The following is a 24,625-nucleotide window of genomic DNA, read 5'->3' as shown; positions in this document are numbered from 1 at the left end:
AAAAATACTTGAAAGTGGTCTGACAGATAAGAAAGTGAATACAAAATTACCTAATTGATAGGAAATGGCTACGTCCTTCTGGAGCTCATGGCACCTTGCATACCATCCTGACAGGACGTGGAAACGCGAAGAGCTACTTCCAATAGAAACAAGAAACATTGTCAAATCTTGTACACAGAAGTGTAATTGGAAGTGAAGATGGCCTTTGACTGCGCCCATAATCATGCTTTGCTCTCATCTGCTTTGTGCAGGCATTAGCAAGAGTGGGGGTGTGTGTGCAGCAGCCTGCTGGGCTGGTTGCCCTTCAGACTGCAAATGGGCCTTTAGCACCTGAGCATCTTCATTACCTATGGCCATGTTTCAAATACTGCAATGTGAGATAGAGGTCAGGCAGCCCAGAAGAGACAGTGCATGGCTCCTCCTCTTTGTTAGGATGGTGCTCTTGTGAAAATAGGCAGTCTTAGCTGAGAATAATTGCATATACACAGGACTTTTTTTATAACAACCCCGGTTCTGACTAAATGGGGAATATAAATTAATAAAATGTAAAATTACCTGATCTTTTAAAAAAATTATCCTAAATTAATCTCAGTAAAGATGGGGTTAGAGACCAAGACCTATTTATCGTAATGAATATACTATCTTTATTAAATTTTTTTTCTTAAAGTTGTGCAGTCACATCAACTTACACTTTGATAACAGCCTTTATTCAAACACAATTGCAGCACTCTGTGTGCATAGAAAAGCTAAACAAATAGGCATTTTTGCTTTGAAGTGCCATACTGGCATAAGATGCAAAGAACACCTCAAGGAACCTGTCGCCTTAGAAAAACTTGTGTTCAGCTCCAAAACTGCTATCCAGAAAATCTAATGATTTTTGGACATGTTTATGTGTTTTAATTATCTCTTTGCTTGGTTTAGAAAGGCTGCTTTCTGGGCACACCCAGAACAGCCAGCGCAGCTAGGCACCTGCCGAAGCCTGAATCCCTGGAAGTCTAACTCTTATTTGAAAGACAACTCACAGCACATCCGGCAGACTGACAAGACTGGGGCACTGCAATTATCCTAATGCTCCCACTGTAGGATATTTATAGGAGAAAGTGACCTTCTTTCACTCTTTTAAAAACTGAATATAGCAAAGATCACAAGATTTATGAAGCCCAAAGTGCTTGGCCTTTCTACCTATTTTATCTACTACTCTAATAGGAATGAGATTCCTAAACGGTAATTCCTCCCCCAAGATTGCTTCCAGTTCAGAACAATCTTCTCACTAGAGTCATCAGAAGTGCTAATCTAGCAGAAGAAAAAGAGTGAAGGAGTGCAGGTGTGCAGGTACATACTTTTTTTTTTTTTTTTAAATTTTTTTTTAATTTTACACTGAGATCAGAGGTTTTAAAGTATTTCGGTCTTCCATTAGAGTAAATGAAAAACCATTTACTTGGATTTGAATTCACAGAGCTTTACAGAAATAATAAAAATAATTATATGGATTTGAAGCCACAGCATTTTACTTATAAAAGATCCTGTTGTATTCTAATCATGCCACTGCCTGTGGAAAATATACATACTAACAAAATAAATAAGATTTTTAGAATGATTTGTGTAATCTTACTTCTATCTTAGAATACACCTGCAAAAGTCAATGCCACTGATAATAAAATCACCTTGAATTCACTGCAAAACACAAAGATATACAACTTTTTAATTGTTACCATATGAATACACAAAACCTTTTTCTTCAAGGCTAAGCCGGAGCGAAGTATGTCACTCTTCACAGTATTAAAAATCAGCAGGATCCAGCAGCAAAAACTGAAGCCTTTGGTCACAGCAGTGAAAACAGACCAAGTTGGGAAATCTCACAGGATGAGAACAAAATGTATAACTAGAAAGGCAAAAGACTTCTCTGAAAAAAATACACTCCAAGAAATGGATTTGAAAGAGTTGCTCTGAGTGTTTGAAATGTTAAAGTGTGTGTGTGGGGGGAGGTTTGGGGGTTTTTTGGTGTTTGTCGTTTTGTTGGGTTTTCTGTTTGGTTTTTTGGGATTTTTTTTTTTTTTTTTTTTTTTGCAGGAGGGGGAAGGGGAGAAAAAAAACCAATCAGCAATTGTCATCATACATACTTTGTGTTCTAAGAATTTTCAAAATGTGCCATTTAAAACTAATAGTAATAATTCAAGTCTTAAATTTAAAACAATAGGAGAAAAAGAAAGAAACACAAAAAACCCTAAACCACAATTCCCCATTTTCATTACCACTCCTCATCTACCCTAATCAGCAACAAGATACCTGTTGTAACAAGATGAACAGCTTTCTCCTGTTTGCTCCAATTTAATTTCCAAGCAGGACACTACTAGAATTGAATACATCATTTTTAGCAGGTTACTGATTTTACCAAGACATAGTTATTGTCAAATAATAAACACTTCCTTTTCACTTTTCTGCCACCCCATGCTAGATAATATGGGCAGCTACCTACATTAATGGCTCTTTAATACCAGACCTGCCCCAGAAATAAACCTGCACGTCTCCTCTCCTTGTTCACTGAAGTATACCCAGGGCTTCCCCTCCTCCCTTATTCCCCTGACCCAAGAAACTGTCAGCCACAGATGCTCTCCAGCTCTGAGCTGCACCTCTTTTCTGTCTTTTGCTCACATTTTAACAGCCTCTTTTCACTTTGCTGACCCCTTTTTTGCATGACATCATTCCTCCTCCTACTACTATTTTCATCTTTGTCTATGACTCCCTCTTCTCCTCTTATCCCCATTTCTCCATCAAGCTCTACTGCCCTAAATGACATTGATCCTTGTGAGGCCAGAGGTATGGCTAACCTTGATGAACAATTGGATCATGAAGGAATAGTAGCTTTTCCTGTTTATATCCACCATATCCAGATGAATTGCTGGTTGAAAAAAAGCAAGGCAGAGTTCCTGAGAAAATAGGCAGAAGGAATCCACTGCACTTTGTTGGCTGAAGATCCTTAAAAATTTATAATTACTAAGAATAAGTGGATTCAAATTCAAAGAAACATAGCTTCATAGAGACATCAGGAATTGGCTCTGTAGTTTTCTCAAGTCTGCTTTAGCACAGTTCAGCCACTTTTACTTGCAGGATCGAAGGATCTGGGTCAATTGGCCTTTTGTATGTCTGAGATAAATCTACAGATATTGCCTCAAACCACCCACTGCTTTCAGTGACTAAACATTCCATTCTTTAATTGAGTTTTCTTAAAAAAAAAAAAAAAACAAAAAACCAAACTAAACCAACTATGCTGGAATGAGTGATTACTTATGCAAAACAGCCTTTAGCTATTAAAAAGAAGCATGAAGTTTAACACTGAAATTTCTTATGCCCACATTTTTTGTATGTATTTTTTCAAATAGAGAAGACTGAATACTGGGATTTGAAAGCCCAGTGAAACCAGATAGCTGGAACACCAACTGCTAGATGCATATTTTTTTTAAGACCAGGAAACCAAAATGCAAAGACTAGAAACAGACAGAAAAATCTCACAAACCTACAGTTTTATAAGGGCACTTAGGAAAAAACAAATATACTCCAGATCAGTTCCTGGTTAGACCTCGTAATAAATATTAAAAATAACTATTTTTTAAAAAAATCTTATTTATAAATCTTTATGATCTACTTGAATTAGGACATATTAAGACAAAATCATAGTTTTCTATTAAAACTGTAGCAGGTGCAACAGAATATCCCTTATAACTCTTATTAAAATTCACTGCATTATAAAACCATTCTCTAACACACTGCAATCATAAGAGGCATGGCCCAAAAAAAGGTATTGTCTAATTCATCAACTGTACACTTTTGCTTCCTCATCTATATCTAGACAAACTGCCTTCTGAATTTTCAGTTTGAGTAATTGTTTTCAGTGTTTTCTTCTTTGTTCACATTGTTTTCTTCTTTGCTCCTTATTATAAGTGAGTCATCTAAATGTTAATTATTTCTGCAAGGTAAACAATTGTGTGCTATGTATTTTCATTTTTTTTTTCTGCATGTTATCTGTATTGCATCCTTGAGGTAAATTAGCACCAGCAGAACTCAACCAGCATCTTTCAGTTACAAGCATCATTACTCCTGACTTATGGTTTCATAATAATTGCCTAAAAGACTGTATGACTTGACTATAAAGAAGAAACTTGAAAACATGAAAATACTAAAGACAAAATCAGGAGGTAAAAACAATCTAGTGTTTTGGTATCTTAGCTATACATTGGTTGGGTGAGGAAAGAGATTATGAAGTCAGAAATACAATCATGAAAGAACATCTGAAACATTATGCGCCAGCATGAAACAGTTACATCCACCCAAAAGAGCTGCAGAAAGTACCAGGGTTGTTATCATCATCATCCAACAAAATGGGATTCTCTGAGTTTGAACTGATTTAGGTCTTCAACCAGGCAGCCCCAAAATCTTTTCTGCATGCTGCACATAGTTTTTGTGTATACCATACTCAAGTTGTCTCAGGCACTTCAAGCCTCAGGTTGCTCTTAGAAAAGCTTACCACAGAGTAGGATGGCTTGAACAGACTTGTAGAACAGACTATTTCAGTTGGACAGATCTACAAGGATTATCTAGTCCAACTGCCTGAACAATTCAGGGCTGACCAATTCTAAAGTGTGTTTTTAACAGAATTTCCAAATGCCTCTTAAACAGAGACAGGCTTGGGGCATCGACCAGCTCTCATGGAGGGCTGTTCCTGTGTCTGACCACCCTAAAAAAATTAAAGAAATGTAAAGAAATGCTTCCAAAGGCCCAGTCTGAACCTGTTCTGGTGCAGCTCTGAACCATTCCCACACATCCCCCTGTCACTGGATACCAGGCAGTAGATCTCAGCACTGTCCTCTCTACCTCCCCTCCTCAGAAAGCTGTAGAGAGCAATGGGGTCAGTCCTCAGCCTCCTCTTCTGCAAAGAAGACTAGTTCAGAGCCCTTAGCTGTCCCTCATAGGACATGCCTACTTCAAGCTTAGTACTGATTTGGGGGGTTGACTCTGGATGGACACTAGATGCCACCAAAGCTGTTCTGTCACTCCCTTCCTCGGAGGGATGGGGAAGAGAAAATAAAATGAAAGGCTCATGGCTTGGGATAAGGGTAGGGAGAGATCACTCAGCAATAACTGTAACAGGCAGAACAGACTCAACTTGGAAAAAAATTAATTTATTATCAATCAAACCATAGTAAGATAATATGAAAATAAAACCTAAATCTCCAAACATCTCAACCCACTTCTCCCTTCTTCCTGGGCTCAACTTCCCCCACAAATTCTTTATACCCCATTCCCACAATGGCACAGGGGGATGTGGAATGGGGGTTGCAGTCTGCTCAGCACCCATCTCTGCCACTGCTTCCTCCTCACAGGGCAGACTCCTCACACTCTTCCCCTGCAGGGAAATCTCTGCTCTGGCACCTGGAGCCCCTCCTGCCCTTCCTTATGCACTGACTGTCTGCAGGGCTGTTTCTCTCATATATTATCACTCCTCCCTCTGGCTGCTGTTGTGCAGCAGCTTTTTCCCCTTCTTGAATGTGTTATCCCAGAGGCACTACCACCTGCGCTGATGGGCTCCGCCTTGGCCGGCGGTGGATCCATCTTGGAGTCGGCTGGTATTGGCTTCACTGGACATGGGGGAAGCTTCCAGAAGCTTCTCACAAAAGCCACCCCTGTAGTCCCCTTCTCCCAAAACCCTGCCACATAAAGGCAATACAACTTATGTCTCACTAGCCTTCAAGAGATACGGATTGAGCTTATTCCAGCAAATAGACCAAAGGCTGCCCCCCAAGAGAATAGGTTAATCAGATCAGCAAATTGGAGCAGCTGGATATGAATGGACGTGTTGTCCTTCAGTGTCCTTCCACAAGATCAAGAAGCTTGCCTTAAACATAACAGTCTGGCACAACACTAAGGCTAAGAAAGTCCACCATATTTGTAAATATGTAATACTGGATCAAAAGAAAATTTCAACTTGTTATTATTAAGCCTTTACAAAATTAAACATGCATTTTTCTTTCTGCTACTTGACAAAAACTTAGCCAGGATGTTCAACTGTATGTTTCAACATCTACACATTAGGTCTTCTAGAACTGCATGCATAGACTGAAAACACCCTGGTTACAACAGACATGTTTTAAATTTAATCTGGATTAAAGCAGGTATCAGTGCTAATCTTGAAAGATGCAAAAATCTTCTGCAAAAAGGCTGCAAAGCACTTGTTTAAAGCATGCTGCTTAATCTTTAAATCTTGTGGTTTTATCAGTACAGGTAACAGTGCAGTAAGAAATGAGATCAGTGTCTTTTGTCATCTATGTCCTAAGACTGCAATTTTTGATAATTAATATTTTATAAATTGTAAAGATACATTTTTAAAGCAGTTTGATCCAGGTCCTCTTCTGGGCATCTGTGGAAGAGGCTTTTAGCACTGCTATTCTTTCTTGAAGAGCATGTCCCTTTGAAATGCACTTTTTCTTAGAAGGGGTATCTTTCTCTATTTTCAGGACTGTAGTTGGATGCTGTGATATGTCTTAGCTCAGTCATATTCCACTGACTTGAATTTTGTGATGTGGAATGAATGTACACTTACTTTTGGATTACAAAAGGAAGATAATACAACACAGTTGCAATGTTTTTGTCTGCAATGATAGAACATTTGCAATCCCAGGGATAATATTACCTGTTAGGGGCATGTAACCACCTCTCATTTCTATACTGATGATGCAGGGCTTTTGTTAGCCTTCCTATCTGCTTCATACAGAATCTCCAGAGAGAGTTTCCTAGATTCTATGGGACTGGGAGCAAAAGTTCATTTATCAGCACTGGCAGTTTGGACAACTACTTCAAAATCAAAAGTGGAGAAAATTTATTTGTAAGATCACTTAAGGGACAAGTGGGAGACCAGTGCATTAACCTGCTCAGTAACTTAGATGTTTATACAGTATTCCAAGAAGAGCTAGAATAACAATATAAGACAGAATGAAATGCTCAGGCAGGACAGGTAAGGGAAAGCAATTCAGCAGGAGTCAATGAAAAAATCCTGTACTTAAAAGTAATGATGAAGTAGACAGATATGGTATGAATCTGTCTAAATTGGCAGCAGCATGAGAGAGCAATGCAGAAAAAGATTTGGATGTTAACATGTATCCCATGACAAATATATCTCAATAGTGTCATGGTGGTGAGGAGAGAAACAGAAAAAAGAAACTAATACAAAAGAAACCCGTGAAATGAGTACTGTCTCTGAGACACATGAGGCCATTCTTTCCATTTCCTCAGCATAGCACTCAGATGTGGTGCAGTAGCCAGCCTGGCATTTCGAAGAGGCACCAAATAGAAAGGTTCCAGAGCAAAATGACAACCAGGATCTGAGACCAGAAAATTCAAAGGAAAAGGGATTATTTAGTTTTGCAGGGAGGAAAGCAAGGCAGGAAAGATGGCAGCCATTTTCAAATAGAGAAGAACAATGAAAAAGCAGAACTCCCTCACAGCCATTAGAAACATATAAAGGAGTAATGGATTAGGTGATATAAAGGCTGATTAAGGTTAGACAAAAGCAAAAATAAGATCATTTAAGCACTGAAGTAGATGCTTGGAGAAGTAGTGAAATCACTACCCAAAAGAACTCTACAAGTTTATCTGATTCTGCCTTCAGGCAAGGAGGACAGACCGTGTGACTGACTGCTCAAAGACCTTTCTCGCCCCATTTCTATGATTTCTATGATTCTGCCCTGCCTCTAGCTCCCTCAAGGATGGGAATGATACGTGACATATCTCTGACCTTTCATGAAATGACAAGCAAAAATGAGAAGTACTAAGTGTATAAGGGCAAGAGATAGAAAGCTACACAAAGAAATACAGTAACTGATACAATCAATGTCACCAAATATTGCAATATACATCCACACTTTCCTCACCATCATTACCTCTAGCATTTATAAATTATCTGATAATCTAACAGAGGTCTCAATTTCTTGCGTAAGTATCAGTGCAGTCCTATACACACTTTCAGCAAACAATATAAAAAGGGAGAGAAGTTAGCCTTTTAAATTGAATTTAAAAAAGTGTTCTAAATTAGTGAAATTCAGGAAAATAAGTGTTTCAATTACTTTACTTTTCCTATCCTTTTTTTATAACAAAACAAACCTCAAAAGCAAAAGATACTGCAACTTCAAAAGATACTCTCCTTCAACTCTTTCTACTAGACTTGAAAGGACTTATCATGGAAGAAATAAAGGGAACACCTGTGACAGAGTTAAAGATTTTAGTGCTTTCATACAACATTGCAATCACTTCATGTTATCTAACACACATGCAACTTCCCCCTAGTCTAAGTGACACCAGAGACCTTATTACTGTGCCTCACCCATTTATTTTTCCATCAATGATAGAAACTGCATCTTGGTTTCAGTTTGAGTTCTTTAGTCATGTGTTTCATGTATTTCCCTATTATTGTTATTTCCAGACTATGATTCTGCAACGTGAATATGTAGGTAGATTTGGGAACTCAAGAATCAGAGAGACAAAAGGATTCTATTAATCCCCCACAGCCACATCCCTCCCCTTTTTCTTAAATGAGAGCAATACAGCTAGCACATACTACACATCCGTAATATAAATGTACCTAAAGACCTGACACAGACTCCAGTTTACTTTGTCAAACATCAAGTAAGAAATTCACTACTTTTATCATAAAGATTTTAACTACAAAAATAACCACAGAAAAAAACTACTTTGACTAAGATACCACCAAACTTGGCCTCATAAAAAAGGAATCTATAATATTTATTTTTTAATTAAAATTAAGGTTGTGTGTTTTAAAGGACTTTTCTACCAGGCATTTAAAAAATCGGTTCTTCCTTCCATGCTGAAAATTTTTATTTATTTCATTATAAATTAAGAACATGCTTCATATTCAAACTATAGCACAAAAAAAGTTATGGCTAGAACATTTGCAACTTATTTTTTTGTCTTTTAGAGCAATTTAATAATGTGTTCTTATTAAAATTTCTGATTGTATTACTTAAAAATTATCAAGCATTAAAATTGAATTATTCTTTTCCATATCTTGCAGCCACTAACTGATCCTTATGATGGTTAGAGAAAGTAAGAAGGCGCATTATCCTAGTCTTACCCAGAGGTAAAACTGAGGCAAAAAGCCTTAACCACTGGCCCAGTGTCACTTTGTGTGTCACACAGGCCTGAAATCAGACCATAATTCAGTATGTCAGGCATAGCATTTAATTTTGTACGTCTTTGTAAGACTTAGGCATCTGTCTCAAAGGAACTGTCTTACCATTTCTTTGGGATATTATGTTACATCAAAAAAGTGCTAAATCTGTGCTCCCCAGAAGCATGATTAACATTTGTCTTTAAACATTTCAAACTACAGAGCAAGAGAAACATTTCAAAACATAGAGAAAGAGAAAAATCAAAAATAGTCAGTAGATACTTAATCTATCATCATATCTAAACCAATTACCTAACAAGCTGTCAAGCAGAGATTTACAGTGACACAAGAAAAAATTGTCTTAAACATTTTTAAGAGTGTAGCATCTTTGTTCAATCAGTCCTGTGACAGAGAATGTTAAAAGTACCCCAGAGAAATATAAAATTATTTTGGCACTGTTGATTTTCAAGGGGTTTTCTCTGTCTCTTGCGTTTCTCTTCCAAACCCTTCACTTCCTCTACTTCTAGTGCAGTTAAAACAAACATGAGACATACCTTGATTGTACTAGTGTGTGCACCAGGATATTCTTTCTCCTCCAGTGTTGACCAACGTTGTATAAATTTTGACACCAGAGGATCATCATAGTCAACTATCTGAAATCCTGAGACATTAGCTCCTCCAAACTGAATTTTTGACAAATCTCCATCAGTAAATCCCTGAGCACAGAAAAAAAATATGTCTGTTATTTCAATAGTTTTGGCAGTTCTCTCAATAGTATATAAAGAGAGCGTTACCATATGACCTCTACTGCAGAAGTGTAAGCCAACGTTTTCCTCAAACTCAATCCAACTTGAGTCCTGGGCTGCCAGGATTAAGTCATCAGCTCCATCAGCCAGCAACACTTCTTGCTGCCCACTAGACAAGCACCTTTCTAGAGAGCAAGGGCCGAGTGGACCTGTCCTTGCCATCGTGACTTCCTAAACATCCTCTTAATTTCAAGAGGACCACTTAAGTGAGAAAGGGAACACTGGCCATGAGTAACAGCCAACCAAGTTTTAGGCAGGAATATTTACAGCCACAGCTGTATCCTCTTTTTGTTAGGAACTCTAAAGCATGTGGAAGAACTTACCATCTCCACTGCCTCCTCCGCCTGACATAAAGAACTACTTCTCATTCTTACAAACAGCTCCATTGTTGTGTTTATCTGTGTTCTGTTATTTAACTTCACCCAAATAACCATACAAATGCATTTACATGAAATAATGATCTCAGACACTTCAATATAAATGAATATTGTGAGTGAATACAAAAAGAAGCAGCAACTTCAGACCACATTATCATAAGTTGCTACAATTGCTATACTAGATGCTCTTTAATTATTGCATATTAATGATGCTCATGTGTTGCTGCCTGCTAGCACAGACACTTCTACAGTGATCATGTAACTTGATGGTCAAACAGGAATATTCATTTTATACTTAAGCCTCCTCTCCATCAATCAGCATTTTTTTATTCTTAAAATAGATCAATTTCTTGACTGACTGATCAGACTGGAGGAGAATATTATTACAGTCCAAAAAAAGAAAGCAAGGGGATTCAGTGAAGATGGAATAGGATTCAAATACTAGGTAAGTTTTCTTTCTGACAGAGATAAGCACATTCTTAAAATCGTTACCATATACATTTTATATATTATATTAAACAGCTTTTAAACACAAGATTCAGTAAGTTTTAGATCTTATGAAGTTACTGCTACAAATTTAAAGCAATGGCTAAAATAGCAACCAGTTAACATAATGAAATCCACTGGGCACATTTTCTAAAACTGCCCTTAAGACTCAAAATACTGTTTATCCAACATTTGCAATGCAAACCACAGATGTCTAACAAACAATTTTTCATACTTTGTAAGATTTTTATGCCTGCTTTGTGAATATCAGCACCTACACTTCTTTATCCAGAAATGAGTTATTAAGATATAAGAATGAAACCCCAGTGTCCAGCTTCTAAAGAGGCCTTTAAAGCACAAGGCTTCTTCGCTCCATGGCACCCACATGACTCTTCAGAGCACTGCCCGCCTGGAGGGAGAAGTGTTTTCATCAAAGGCTGGGAGGAGACAGGGGTTATGCCTGAAGTGCCAGAGACACACCATGGTCCTTCTGTTTCCTCAGGCTGCTCAAAGGACTATGGAAGACAGTGTAAATCGGGGCACTCTGGGCCCTGCTGGAATTTAGATCAAACACTATTCACAGTTCAAGAATAAATGATGAAAAAAATGATCTGGTGGCACTCACACTATACAACCACCAAAACTCTTTTCTTGAACAGGTTAACTGAGATGCAAGCTGGCACAATTTGCTATGTCTATTACAAAAAAACCAACTGGATTAGTTTCCCTAGCTTCAGTAAGCGTTGACCTTAATGGCAGTAAAATGGCCCTTCACCTTTAGACACAATTTCAGAAAAATTACCTTGACAGAATCTAGTGAGTTTTCTGAACTTTCCTCACGGGAACACTATTGACTATTAACTATACTGTCTGATCACCTATGTTCAAGAAAACATGAATTCAGACTGATTACCCAGCCAATCTGAGGGACGAAATGTGGAAATCCGAGACTCACTAGTCTAGCAGAATGAAAAATGAGAACTGTGATTTTTAAGTACTTTACAAGTTCTGAGAGAGAAATCATCACCTTGCTGAGTGAATGTATCAGCCTATGACACAAAGTTATTTTTCAATTTTACATTCCCTCTTTTTCTAAAGTATATCAAAAAAGAGAAGTTCTGTTGAAGGTGCTGAGCAACCTTCATTCCCATTGATCATAAGAGGCATTTAAACCTTGAAAACACTCAGCCAAAGAAACAAATATAATCTCAACTTGTGCATTCATTTAGCAAGCATAAAGACATCTAGCTACTTTCTGTTTTCTGGAATGTATTTAAAACAAGATACTAGTTGATGTGCTTCCATAAACAGTCAAATGAGCTATACAGATATTTTAAATACTAAGAATGCTTACCAGATTTGCAATGATATAGTGGTATCCTTTAACATGTTTACCAATTGTGATAACCTGTAAAAAAGAAGAAATACCTCCATAACAGAGAATGTTCACCTGGTTTACAGACAAAGACTTGAAAGGTACAAAATGCAGTATGATGTAAAAGCTAGTTAAGAGCTTTATGGTATACAATACTGAGTTTATTCAATGCTTTATCCTTTATTTTACCTAATGCACCACTGAACATACTTTCTGCTGGTAGAAATTAGCCATGTTGAAGTCCAAGTCCCAAAAGGGAGAGTCCCTCCAGACAGGGGAGCTGAATGCTAATTACTCTGCTGTGTATTAAAGGCACAACCCAGCCAGGAGAAAGCAGGCATCACACATTAGAAACACTGTGCCTCACAGACTCCTGCTTACATTCTGCCCACTGACATTAATGAATTATGAGGAAGCCTTGCAAAGTTCAAATTGTTTATTGCCCTAAGTCTTCCTCATAATCTCCCTCAAAGCCAGCTGGTGGTTTCTTAACAGTCTCTGCTGGCACACATGTAGCATGGATTCTTCTCCCAAATAAGCTTAATTAAGACTATGTCTGCATGGAGAAGTTTGCATTTTGAACCTAAGCACTTCTCCAGAAAAAGGATGTGCAAGATAAGAGGAATCTATAGGTTTATTCCATCTTTTGAACAATGAGAACAACTTAAGAGAGGAGGACTCATTCATTTCCTTGTTTAACATAAAACTAAAATAATCAGACTAGGGATCCTGAAACTTGTATCAGGGTACTAGTGAACAACATTCCACATACTTGGTTTAATGAAGTTACAGAAATATAACTGAAAGCAGTGTTAACACTGAGTTTACATTACTAGAGTTTGAGACTGAGGGGGGATCACATTACATAGGCCATAGAAGTAATTAAATTGTTCCTCTTTTGAGGTCAATATATATATGATACACAAATTTAAGTATCCTAAAGCAATTACTTGGATCAGACTACTTAAAACTACTTATTAAGAGGTTTAAGAACTATATGCAGCTGCTGCTTCCAAGAAATTTCAGTTAGACCAAACAGATTAGCCCTTCTGTGAAATATGAAATATTTCTTCATCATTGGTGTCTGAGATGACAACCAGTAGCTGCAAGCCTTTGGATCAATGCTCAGTAACTCTGAGCCACTGCGTACTATTTCATTAACCCAGCTTGCTGAAACTTGCCACTTGTCCTTATGAACACTAAGGATGCTGCCAGTTCAAACTGAGAAAATTCAGTGGGAGTTCCGAAAGCCATGATGAAGGAGCTGTGCACACAAAAGCTATTCAGCAGTTTAGAGGACCTTCTCTAGCAGGGATGGACAAGTAGTGGCAGTAATTACACAGCTGCCCAAAGGGTGTTATCAAGGTGAAATGAGATTCTGCAAAGGAAGCTGCCTGAGAAGAGGCAGAAGCTATATAATCAAGAGCATGGCGATACAGACCTGCCAGATCAGAGAGGAGGAATACAAACTAGCCTGAAGAGAGCTGGGGAACTGAAATATTTTTCAACTTATACGAATTGTTGAAATCTGGAAGAGAAACTATAACACAAGACAAAAAACAAGAATGATGAAGCAACTTTGCAAACACATTTTGTGGCTATACAAAGAGACAAGGGCTACAAAGTACAACTGGGTGAACCTGAGGCTGTCACCTCAGCTTAAAATATTTGCAGGATAAATCAAATCACTAAAATGAAAGATGTGATAAACAATAGAAAGCAAAGAAAAAGTGAAGAAGTTGTTGCTTTATGTGCACACAAATAATACTTTGGTATTCAAGGAAAATGTGGTTAACAGAAAGCCTGTTGCATTTCTTGCAGTAAAAAAAGACAGAAAAAAAAAAGGAATACTGATATGATGTGTCTACTTCAAGCATCCTCCTGAAATGAAGGAAATTTCTGAAGGTTTTTTTTCAGGGCAGGAATTAAAATAATTTTTCAAAAAATAAATCTGGTAGCAAAGCAAGACCTAAAGTATGCTGCTACTAGAAAAGAAAATCAGAAGAACACACTCAAAGGATACTCCCAGGCTAAGAAATCCATTGCTCAGCACTTCAGTTTAAGAGATGGAGAAAATTATTATAGAATCAATTAGTAAGACTTTCTTTTAGGCTACTTGAGAAATGGAAAGTGGGTTTACCTTTAAATGTAAGGAAGGGAAGTTACTGAGTAAGGATAATGGGCTTGAAAAAGAGACCAAAGTCCAGAAACAACTAGGCTGTCTTGTGAAGAGAATTCCAAGACTAAACCCATATGGGAGAGCTGAGAACAGTTTAAGAGAACATATTCAAGGGCGTAGCAGTAAACTACGAGGAGAACAACTAACTAGAGTTATATTAACTGACCTGTGAGGCTGATTCAGTTACCTAGAATTCTTCAGTGACTTACAAATTAAAACAGCAGAAACAAAAGCTTAGCCTTCTGTATTCTTAAGGAGTAGCACAAGTCTGTGGGGATAAGCTGAGAAACTCTAAGCATCTAAAAAAGGCAGAATCTATCAAAGTGCAATTAGGGCAAGAAAAATATCCGAGAACTGCAATCAAAATAAGAAGCAGACAAAGACAAATATAGGCCTATTATGAAACAAAGACTGTAAAAATGAGTGGTATCTGAAGGGTAAAAGAGGGTTCTTGTCTTTAAAAAGTGGTTAAAAGGTGAAACTGAAGAAAATCACGGTCTGCCAAACTTTCGTATCAGAGATTATAATGAATATGACATACTTATTTTAAAAAGAATGTATAGGACAGTAAGATAAATGGTAAAAATAGTCTTGTCAAGATCGAAATATGTCAAAGCAGTATCTTTCTTTTCTCTGGCCTGATAATCAGGAAACAGCAGATGGGACATATCTTGAGTCTAATAAGGTGTCTGTTCTGTAGGACAACATTAGAAACTCATAAGAGACATGGATGAGACAGAAAGCCACTGTAAGGTAAGTAAAGAACCATTTGAAAAGCCACACAGAACTAGAGGACCTATAAAGACTACTTATGTCAAACATTGCTCTACACTGTACATTTCTTGACATTGTTAAGTCAGAAAATATGATTTTGAAAAGCTGCAGATGATAGGGACATCACACTCTCAGAGATAAAATGCTCTTGAGAACAGGATCAAATTCAAATTTATCTTGAAAATTAGAGAAACAGTTTGTGGATATGAATTCCAAATAAAACCCACCAACACAATGTACTCCATTAAGGACACTGCTCATTGTCTGAGCCTCTTCAAAACGTAATGACCTTCAAAATGAGGGCCAAACTAACAAGCCCTTCAAGAAACCTTCAAACAAATACATCCATACTCTGATGATACATCCCTACTGATGCTGCACAGTCTCACATAATGAAGCTCAAGCCAACAGGGAACTATCCTTACAATTTTCCATTGTGCTCTGCCTGCATGAAAAGAAGTCGTAAGATGCAGAGCCAGTAAGACCTTCCTAGACTAGAACTGAAGTGGTGGGTTTCAAAGTAATGCACTAATTTGAATCAGAGCACCATGATAATGTTGCTAAAAAAAAAATTTTAAGAAAAAGTCATTTTTGCAAATAATTTGCATGGGTAGAGAGAAGACAGATTTTGCTGCTCTTTTTAAAGCTCAGGAGGCCTTAGCTATGAAAAATAGCATCCAATTTTAGTTAACACACTTGAAGAGTGACACAAAATGAAGAGATAAGCAAGGAAAGTAGAAATGACAAAGAGCTTCAAAACATGAATTTCAAAGGGCATTAATCAGAAAGAGAAGCTGTGATACAGTGTTCCCAAGACATAAAAGGTTCTCAGAAAAAGCACTAGAGGGAGAAAATACCTTCTAGGTGTAAAAAGAACTAATCCTTAGACATAACTATTTATAATGGGCCACATATAATACTGTATCAACTATGTATAATACAGTATACTACTTACGTTGTGGAGCAGTCTGAACAAGGTATTTTGTAAATTACTGTTTTTATTTTAAATAACCAGGATAGAAAGATATACAGGATCATCCAGATAGAATTATCTTGCCTCAGAGCAAAGGGAGGGATTATAGGATTTGTATGTTCACTTTCTGCCTGGCACATATGCGGTCCTCAATACAAACTTGTCACTGCCAAATGATTCACAATAAATAAAATATCATCAAGACAAAGGAACTCATGACATTTACTTATACAATACTGCTAACTGCTGTCAGTGAAGAAAGGAGCATAGCAAACCTGATCGACAATGTCGTTGACTTTATCGCGTTCACAGTCCAAAATCACTCGTCTTTCCTTTTTCACCTCTAGATCTTGGAACAGTGAACGGTAAGTTTCATCTTTCCTCTCATTGTTAATATTTCCTACATTGATAGCAGTCACTTGCCATTTCTTTTCAGCAGCAGAATCCAACACAGCTTGCAATGTTGATAAGCCTAGTGAAGCACAGGATAAAACAGAAGATATGACAGACAAAGCTTCGGGAATTAACAAGCTTCTACAATGTGATTTGTGAGATTACTTATTTAAGATCTCCTGTAAGTTGTTTGACCTGTCACACGTAGGTAGAAGTCAGAAACTAAGATATATGTGGGCCCAATCAATTGTTATTGCATGAAATTTCCATTTACATCACTGCAAGGCATCAAGGTAAAGCCCTCTAAGTACAACCTTTGGGTTAGGCTCAACCTTCTTCAGAACTGGATTTTGCTGGTTTCATTGATCCACTGCTGGAATTCCACATAGTGGGAAAGAGATCTTCTAGGAGAGGAGCGATCCAATTAGAGCAGAAGGATCAGCCACTCATTAAAAAAAGGATCAGCTGCTTAAACAAAAGCCATTGAAGAGCTTTTGCTCCCTGCAATTGAGCAGTACTGTATTTAAACCTGGACCTCACTGAAGTCTGGCAGAATTCCCAAGTTCTCCAGTGATGGTAATGGATTTATTATTTCTGCTGCCTGCAGTCATATCCCTGATTATAAAAGATGTGTTGAGATATATTTTTCCATATAGATAAGCAGGCTCAATGCTAACACCTACAAGCAGTGCTGAGAAGTTTGCTTCCATCTTGTACTTTTGGCATGTTTCTGATAGGAAGCTGTAATGTCTGTACAGATGCAACTGCCTACAATATACTGTAAAACCAGTGAAGGCTTAATTTGACAGATTTTACTTCTTAGGGATTAAATAATGTAGTCTAGAAATGAAAATTACAGCTGGAAATGAATTCCTGCTATACAAAAAGTACAATTTAAATTATTTCCAGCAGTACAAGAATGAGACTTACCATGTTTCAATTCCTACCAGAGAATTCTACATTATTCTAGAGAGCAGTTTTAAGGCTACCAGATACTATTATTGGAAGAAAAAAAAAATTAGATTTTCTTACAAGCAAATTGACACTTTTGCTCATTCTTCTCTCCTGAAACCACCAAACATTGGGAGTCATTTCTTTGAGACAAATTCTGCCTTGGTATGTAAAGGGAGCTTCAGGTATAACTCTCATGAGAAATAATAGTGGTTATACTCACAAACATAGAAGGAAAGCACTAAGAATTAATTTGTCTCCCAGTTTGTAAGTATAATATTAAATTAAGTTTGGTCAGTGTTTAGCAATTCAGCTTCATCAGTGAAAAATGGTAATGCCATACAGCACTACACAAGACTGGTCATCAGCAAAGGTAGAAAATGGCAGGCTTCCAAAAGGATAAACTGAATTATTATCTTACATAATTCTGGTTTGCCAAGTCTCTTTAAGAAAGACTGATACTAAGTTTTGTATGTCATGTAGTGAATACTTAGTTTAAAATCACAGATAACGACAGTCCACCAGTACATATATAAACTAATTCAAAAGCTAAAGATAAATGTGGAGAACTTGCGTTAAAAGGCAAAGATTAGTAATGTAAGCAAACTGAGAGATGCAGGGAGCATCCTAAAACATTAAAAAGCACTGAAGTATGTTTATACCTCAAAATACTGCTTGAAATTAAAAACTAAAAAAAAAAAAAGAAAAATCAGCCAAACTGAAAAACATTTAATCTGAATCATTGTTTCAAATCAGATTTCAGGTCCTCCAACCTGTCTGTATTTCCTCCGAGTTAAACAATCTCAACTAGGCACAAATTAATAAGGACTATTAATGCAAACACTACCCATTGCAACAGGTTTCTATATTTTTGTCATCTGATCTTCTATTTTTCCTAGGGTTTCTCTTTTCCTGGGGTGCCCATTGCAGAGATGTCAAATGGCTGCCTGGATCGCTTGCTTTTTTTTGGGGTGGCAGATTTGTTATCCCCATACAGCTTAGTTTATTCTGATAGCAATAACATATTGCAAAATAACAATAACAAAAAAAGCAAACCCAAACCAAAAAAAGCAAACCAAAACCAAAAACCAAACAAACCCAACCAAACAGAAAGCATTCACAGCAATACTTCTGTGAAAGTGAAATAATCTGGAGAGTAGCAACAGAAGTAGGAGACTCTGCAGAGGACAAAACTCCAGTAAATTCAGTTGGTTTTTTTAAGCTGCAGGAGCACTTCTGCTTGGCAAACTCATATCCTGAACCATTTTTGATTATCATGAGACAAACTCTTAATTCAGTGAGCTCTGAAAAGGAAGACTGACAGAGGCTGAATAACTTAGAATCTTACAATAATGTTACTACTTTTTCCAAAACTCAGCAGAGAGGAGGTAAGGATGGCAAAGGACACTACTCCACGTTACATGAGAATAACTACTGTATTAAGACAGTAATAGCTTGGGCACACACATACTGAATGGCCTCACTCCTTACAGACAGGAATGACAGGAAATTGCCCGGTACTTCAGCCAGTCAGTCCCTAACCACAGAGGTGCTCTAGCACTAGCAGTAAATGATTCTTCAGGAATAAGTCATTCAGACTAATTCCTGTTAGCCTTCATAGTTTCCACAAAGATTAAGTCTCCTTTTTTATCTCACTCCTAAAGGTGGAAACAGCTTCAATTCTATATCATTCCTTCAATATACATCACTGTCACTACATTAACAGGCAAAAGTGCTTAAAGGAACAGTGGATTTGTGTATCCAGGATTTGATGTCAACTTAGCTGGCTACAAACTGCTTGACTCTGCAGGTTAACCTCATGTAATCTGTGAGGAGCACTGGGGCACTGAGGAGCAACAATTTAGTCCACATAAAGGTAGGAGCTTCATGCCTTGGAGCTTGTTATCACTGGGGTGACTTGCCACAATTAAAACAAACAGGTTTGTTTGAAAAAAAGGAAGAACCAAAGGATGACCAGAAAGAAAAGTCTCATGTTGTTATTCCTGGCCAGATTCAGACAGTGCAGCTCACAAGAACTAGGTGTTTTTCAGTATTTCCTAAATATAAATCACATGCAGGTCACACTCTGCCTACTGCTGGATGATTGACAGAGTACTGGCTAAGAAAGTAGTTCTACATCTGTCCTTTCTAAAAAGACAGTGAATGTTTCTGATTCTAATGTGAAATTGAAAAGGAAGTGCCAGAGAAATGAGCTTAGCATTCACTGTTCCATGTGACGTTACCTTTGGAAGCTACACACCAGGTTTAGTTCTTCAAACTTGAGTGCTTACAAAAATGGTAAAGAACTCTCTTGAGGAGACCCCTTCAGCTTCTGAACATCATGTATAAAATGGCATCAGAATGCAGGGAATTTAATGTCAAACAAACCATAAAATGTCTCAAGAAACCATAGGGTGATATAACCATACTTTAAATCTATATTATTTAAATATATTTAATATTTAACTCTGACTAATGAACATGCAGGCAAGCAACAAAATAGCCCTCTTAAAGGGAACAGGAGCAGGCAAGGATAGAAGTAAGTTAGCCAAGGACTACTAGGTGAGCAGAACCTGAAAATGGAATGATAATAATGGAATTCCAGAAGAAGCAGTTAAAAACCCACCCTTTCCAGATAAAGCTGCTTCTTCTCAGAAAACTAACTGATATACCACAATTTGCCAGTGATTTTCTTAAGTTCATAAGCTGTTATATTATTACGACTACAGCCATAAAAGGGCACAGGACTTGAGAAGGCTGTATGGTGGAGTTAACTGGTCCCAAGCAATGTGTTTGGGTTTATCAACATCAACAATAAAATCTAAGCTCAACAGATGAGAGGAACTCGATACCAAAAGCAGTCTCCAAAAAAGTAGGGACTGATTGCATCCAAGATTTATTGCTTGCTTGGTGCCCAGCTATGGATTTTGCATACATGGAGTCAATCTGTGGTAGCAGATAACCCTTCATGCTCAGATTTTTTTTTTTCTCCTTAGATGTTTCTTTGACAAAAAAAGAAAAAACTTTACATAGAAACTGTTTTACAGCATGTGACTAATCTCACATTGTTTAACAGTTGCAATTCTATTAATGCATACAGTAATAATTTTATTCTCATTTAAACTATTTTCTTTCTGTCCCAAAAGCTGATTTCTAAATGCAAGAAACACATGATTCAATTAAACTTACACTTGCTGGAGGTAAATATTTCTTCTGTTATTTGCTTATCTAATATGAATTCCAGATTTCAATGAGATACATCTGCCAAACAGGGTGCAGGTAAAAAGTAGCACACCTTACCTCTGTCACTGTCATACAAATATGCAAACTTGGTCCACTGATAGTATTCGATCAAGCTAAGAAGAGCTCCCTTGAGGTCAGGTCTCATCTGAATGACAAAGGGATGTGTTCCATCTGTTGGGAAGCTGGGAGTTATGAAGGAGACATGAAGAGTCCCACAGAATGATGTTATGGTATTTACAGACTTCTTGTCATAGAATCCAAAAATAGCAAAGACTCCTCTTGAAAACTGGGAGCAGACTAGGAAGAAGAAAGGCAGACAATTAGTGGGAGAATTTATTTTTAAAAATTATTGAAAACTCTTATCGTGTATATATTTATGAGAAATGTATGTTTGCAAAGTGTCTGACCACATAAATACCAGGCAAAAAAAAGTACTACTCTGCTATGGAGATGATTTTTTAGCATTATCAATCAGTAATATAAAACTTACACTAGAAAAAACAACAAAAAGGAAGTATCAGATATGTGGTTCACACTCCTAGATGACAAATTCAGAAATAAAACTCAACCAACTTATTCTTAAATTTAATTTATGTTGTGAAGAATAGTGATGCAGACATCAATGGCAGTTGCAATTAAAAAAACAAGACATTATGAGCACACATAGCATTAAGGAAACACATAATGTTTTGTCATGTTAAAAATAAACTGTGTGTGAGGTCAAGACTCACTGAGCCTTTTGCAAAATACGTTAAATAACTTTCCATTTGTGGAAATACAAAGTCAAAACTAAACCCAATTCTATCAAGAGCAGTAAGAAGTCCATTTGCTTTAAAGTCCTCCTGTATTAAAGCATTATTTTAATTCCTGCTTTGTAGGACTCAGCAAAAGCTGGTCCTTCTGGATGACAGCTGAGGTCATGTTGCAGGAAGAATAACCTCATAGGTGTAAATAACATGCTGATTGTTCACTTTTTATCAGTGGAGACAATTCAGGCCAGTTGATGAATGTGACTGACCACTGCAGCCTGTGCAAAAGCGCCAGTTCTTCCAGGGTATTCTTTTCTTTGAGATTGCAGGGTATACTAGTGCCTAAGTTCTACAGCCAGGGTACAATAAGGAAATATTAATCTCTGATGAACTCACACATATCATTTATGCATTCTTTGGTTTGCAGAGTCACCTTGAACAAGACACATCCTTCTAGAGACACCTGACCTGCTTATAGATAGAAATCACAGTGTAATTGATGCTAATTTTGCCCAGCCACTTACTGCACTAATCCTTGAATATAATTCATATAAAGGCAAAAATAAGTTGGTTTATTTTTAGAATTTCTTAGATTTGAACTAATACCACAGTCTTACCTTTTAAAGTTAATTTATCTTTATTTTTAAAATTGTGGTTTTTTAAAAGAAATATTATCCCTTTATGCCTTTTACTACTCATTGCTATCCTCTTTTCATGGCTTTGCCTATGTATCTTTGCTACCAGTCATCTCTCACGCCCTAATTATTCCTATACTCCAATTAAAAGCACCTTAACAGGATGAGTGAAATTCTGAGTCTGCCAGTTTTAAGTTTTCACCTATTAACTTTAATTAGGTCAGAATTTCACCTTAGGTTAGAAAATAAAAGTGATTAAAAAACTTGATGAGCAACACCTCTTTATAAAAGGATGATGCAGGTTTTACAGGGCTGGAGTGCAAGATGGTCAAACCTTTTCCGTTCCAACAGCAAATCATTACTGAATTATAGAATTGTTTTGGTTGGAAAAGACCTTTAAGATCAGAGTCCAATCATTAACCCAGCACTGGTGAATCCACCTCTAAACCGTGTTCCCAAGTGCCACATCTCAACATCTTTTAGAGACATCAACGACAGTTACTCAACAGCTTCCCTGGAACAATTGTTCCAATGCCTCCCAGCCCCTCCCATGAAGAAATTTTTCTTAATATCCAGTCTAAATATCCCTTATCCTAACTTGAGGCCATTTCCTCTTCTATTGCTCATTTTCTGGGAGGAGAGACCAACTTCCACATTGCTACACCCTCCTTCCAGGCAGTTGCAGAGAGCAATAAGGTCTCCCCTGAGCCTCCTTTTCTCCAGGCTAAACATCCCCAGCTTCCTCAGTTGCTCTTCATAGGACTTGTGCTCCAGACCCTTCCCCAGCTCCATTGCCCTTCTCTGGACATGCTCCAGCACCTCAATGTCCTTCCTGCAGTGAGGGACCCAGAACTGAACACAGGGTTTGAAGTGCAGCCAAGAACAGGGGGACAGTCACTGCCCTGGTGCTGCTGGCCACACCATTGCTGACACAGGCCAGGATGCCATTGGCCTTCTTGGCCACCTGGGCACAGCTGGCTCATGTTCAGCTGCTGTTGACCAGCACCCCCAGGTCCTTTTCCACTGGGCAGCTTTGGAGCCACTCTGCCCAGGCCTGTAGCCCTGCATGGAGCTGTTGAGACCCAAGTGCAGGACCCAGCACTTGGCCTTGTTGAAACTCACACAATTGGCCTTGGCCCATCAATCCAGCCTGTCCAGATCTCTCTGTGGAGCCTTCCAACCCTCCATCAAATCAACAGTCCCACCCAACTTGGTGTCATCTGTGAACCGACTGAGGGTGCACTTGATGCCCTCATCCAGGTCACTGATAAATACATCAAACAGGGCTGGCCCCAGCACTGTGTCCTGAGGGACACCACCTGTGACTGGTTTCCAGCTGGATGGAATGTCATTCATCACTGCTCTCTGGGCCTGGCCATCCAGCCATTTTTTTACACCTCCAAGTCATAAGCAGTCAGTCTCTCCAGGAGAATGCTGTGGAAACTGTGTCAAAGACATTACTAAAGGCCAAGTGGAAAAGATTCACAGCCATTCCCTCATCACCAAGAGGGTCATCTTGCCATAGAAGGAGATCAGGCTGCACAAGCAGGACCTGCCTTTCACAAATCTGTGCTGGCTGGGCCTCCTGATCACCTGCTTGATCTGCATGTGCCTTGTGACAGCATTCAAGATGACCTGCTCCATTACCTTCCCCAGCACAGAGGTTTGGCTGACAGGCCAGGTCATCCTTCTGACTCTTGTAGATTGGTGTCACATTTGCTAATTTCCAGACAGCTGGGACTTCCCCAGTCCTAGCAGACTTGATGTCAAGTCAACTGACCCATGATTTAAAAAAAAAAAAAAAAAAAAAAAAAAAAGTCAAAAATCAAAATTCTACTGATGGCACCAGACTTAGAGCCAGGTATTGATCTGCTGGCTTGCTGGTTCTGTTTCTTCCCTCATCTTTTCTGCACCTCGAAGGATAGAGAAAAATGCCACTTGTGCTCCTGATCCCTCAACCAGCAAGTCCCGGAAGTCTCTTGGTTGCTCTCAGACTTCTTGTTGCAACTTCATTGCTGCCTACATGAAAATAATCAACCAAGGACAATCAGTCAAAGGCAGTATTCAGGGCAGGAAGCTCTCTCTTTATGCCTTAAACCAGAGCCCAGGGAGGCAGCAGATTTCCCTAAGAAGTGGGTCTGGTTGGCATAAGGTGCCTTCTGTTCCCTACAGTGGGGCATCTCCTATGAAAATGATCCATCTTTTTTCTTCATGGAAGCAGTTTTGATGCAGAGCATGGGCCAACCTCAGCAACTCCTCCATGCTGGATGAACCACTGTCCTTGCTATCATTCAGTTTCACTTGCAGAGCCTCACACCTGTTACAGGAGGGCACCTGGGAAGGTGGGGCTGTCACAGAGGAGACACACCAGCTACGCCAGGCAGGAACCCATCACCATTGTCCCCCATCCCTTTAGTCACTGCGTTCGCCCAGGCAGAGAGAGGAAAGGGAATCCTCTGTATCATGTATCCAGTCTGCCTGTCCAGCCTGTCTCAGGGAAAGCAGGTAG

General features: G+C 38.3%; 1 protein-coding gene across 5 annotated transcripts in view; it reads right to left on the bottom strand.

The window, feature by feature from the left end:
- The window catches only part of GRIA2 (glutamate ionotropic receptor AMPA type subunit 2), a 93,047-nt gene that overhangs the window by 28,813 nt on the left and 39,609 nt on the right, over nucleotides 1–24,625 (bottom strand). For all 5 annotated transcript variants that reach the window (XM_048305092.1, XM_048305091.1, XM_048305089.1 and 2 more), the window contains exons 3-6: nucleotides 20,790–21,029; nucleotides 16,421–16,617; nucleotides 12,199–12,252; nucleotides 9,730–9,891 (exon numbers count right to left, since the gene is read on the bottom strand). In XM_048305092.1, the coding sequence (XP_048161049.1) occupies nucleotides 9,730–9,891; nucleotides 12,199–12,252; nucleotides 16,421–16,617; nucleotides 20,790–21,029 (653 nt within the window). The remainder of the gene's footprint in view (nucleotides 1–9,729; nucleotides 9,892–12,198; nucleotides 12,253–16,420; nucleotides 16,618–20,789; nucleotides 21,030–24,625) is intronic.

Source organism: Corvus hawaiiensis, chromosome 5, assembly GCF_020740725.1.
Source record: "Corvus hawaiiensis isolate bCorHaw1 chromosome 5, bCorHaw1.pri.cur, whole genome shotgun sequence".
Classification (NCBI taxonomy): domain Eukaryota; kingdom Metazoa; phylum Chordata; class Aves; order Passeriformes; family Corvidae; genus Corvus; species Corvus hawaiiensis.
This window is presented reverse-complemented; position numbering and strand designations above follow the sequence as displayed.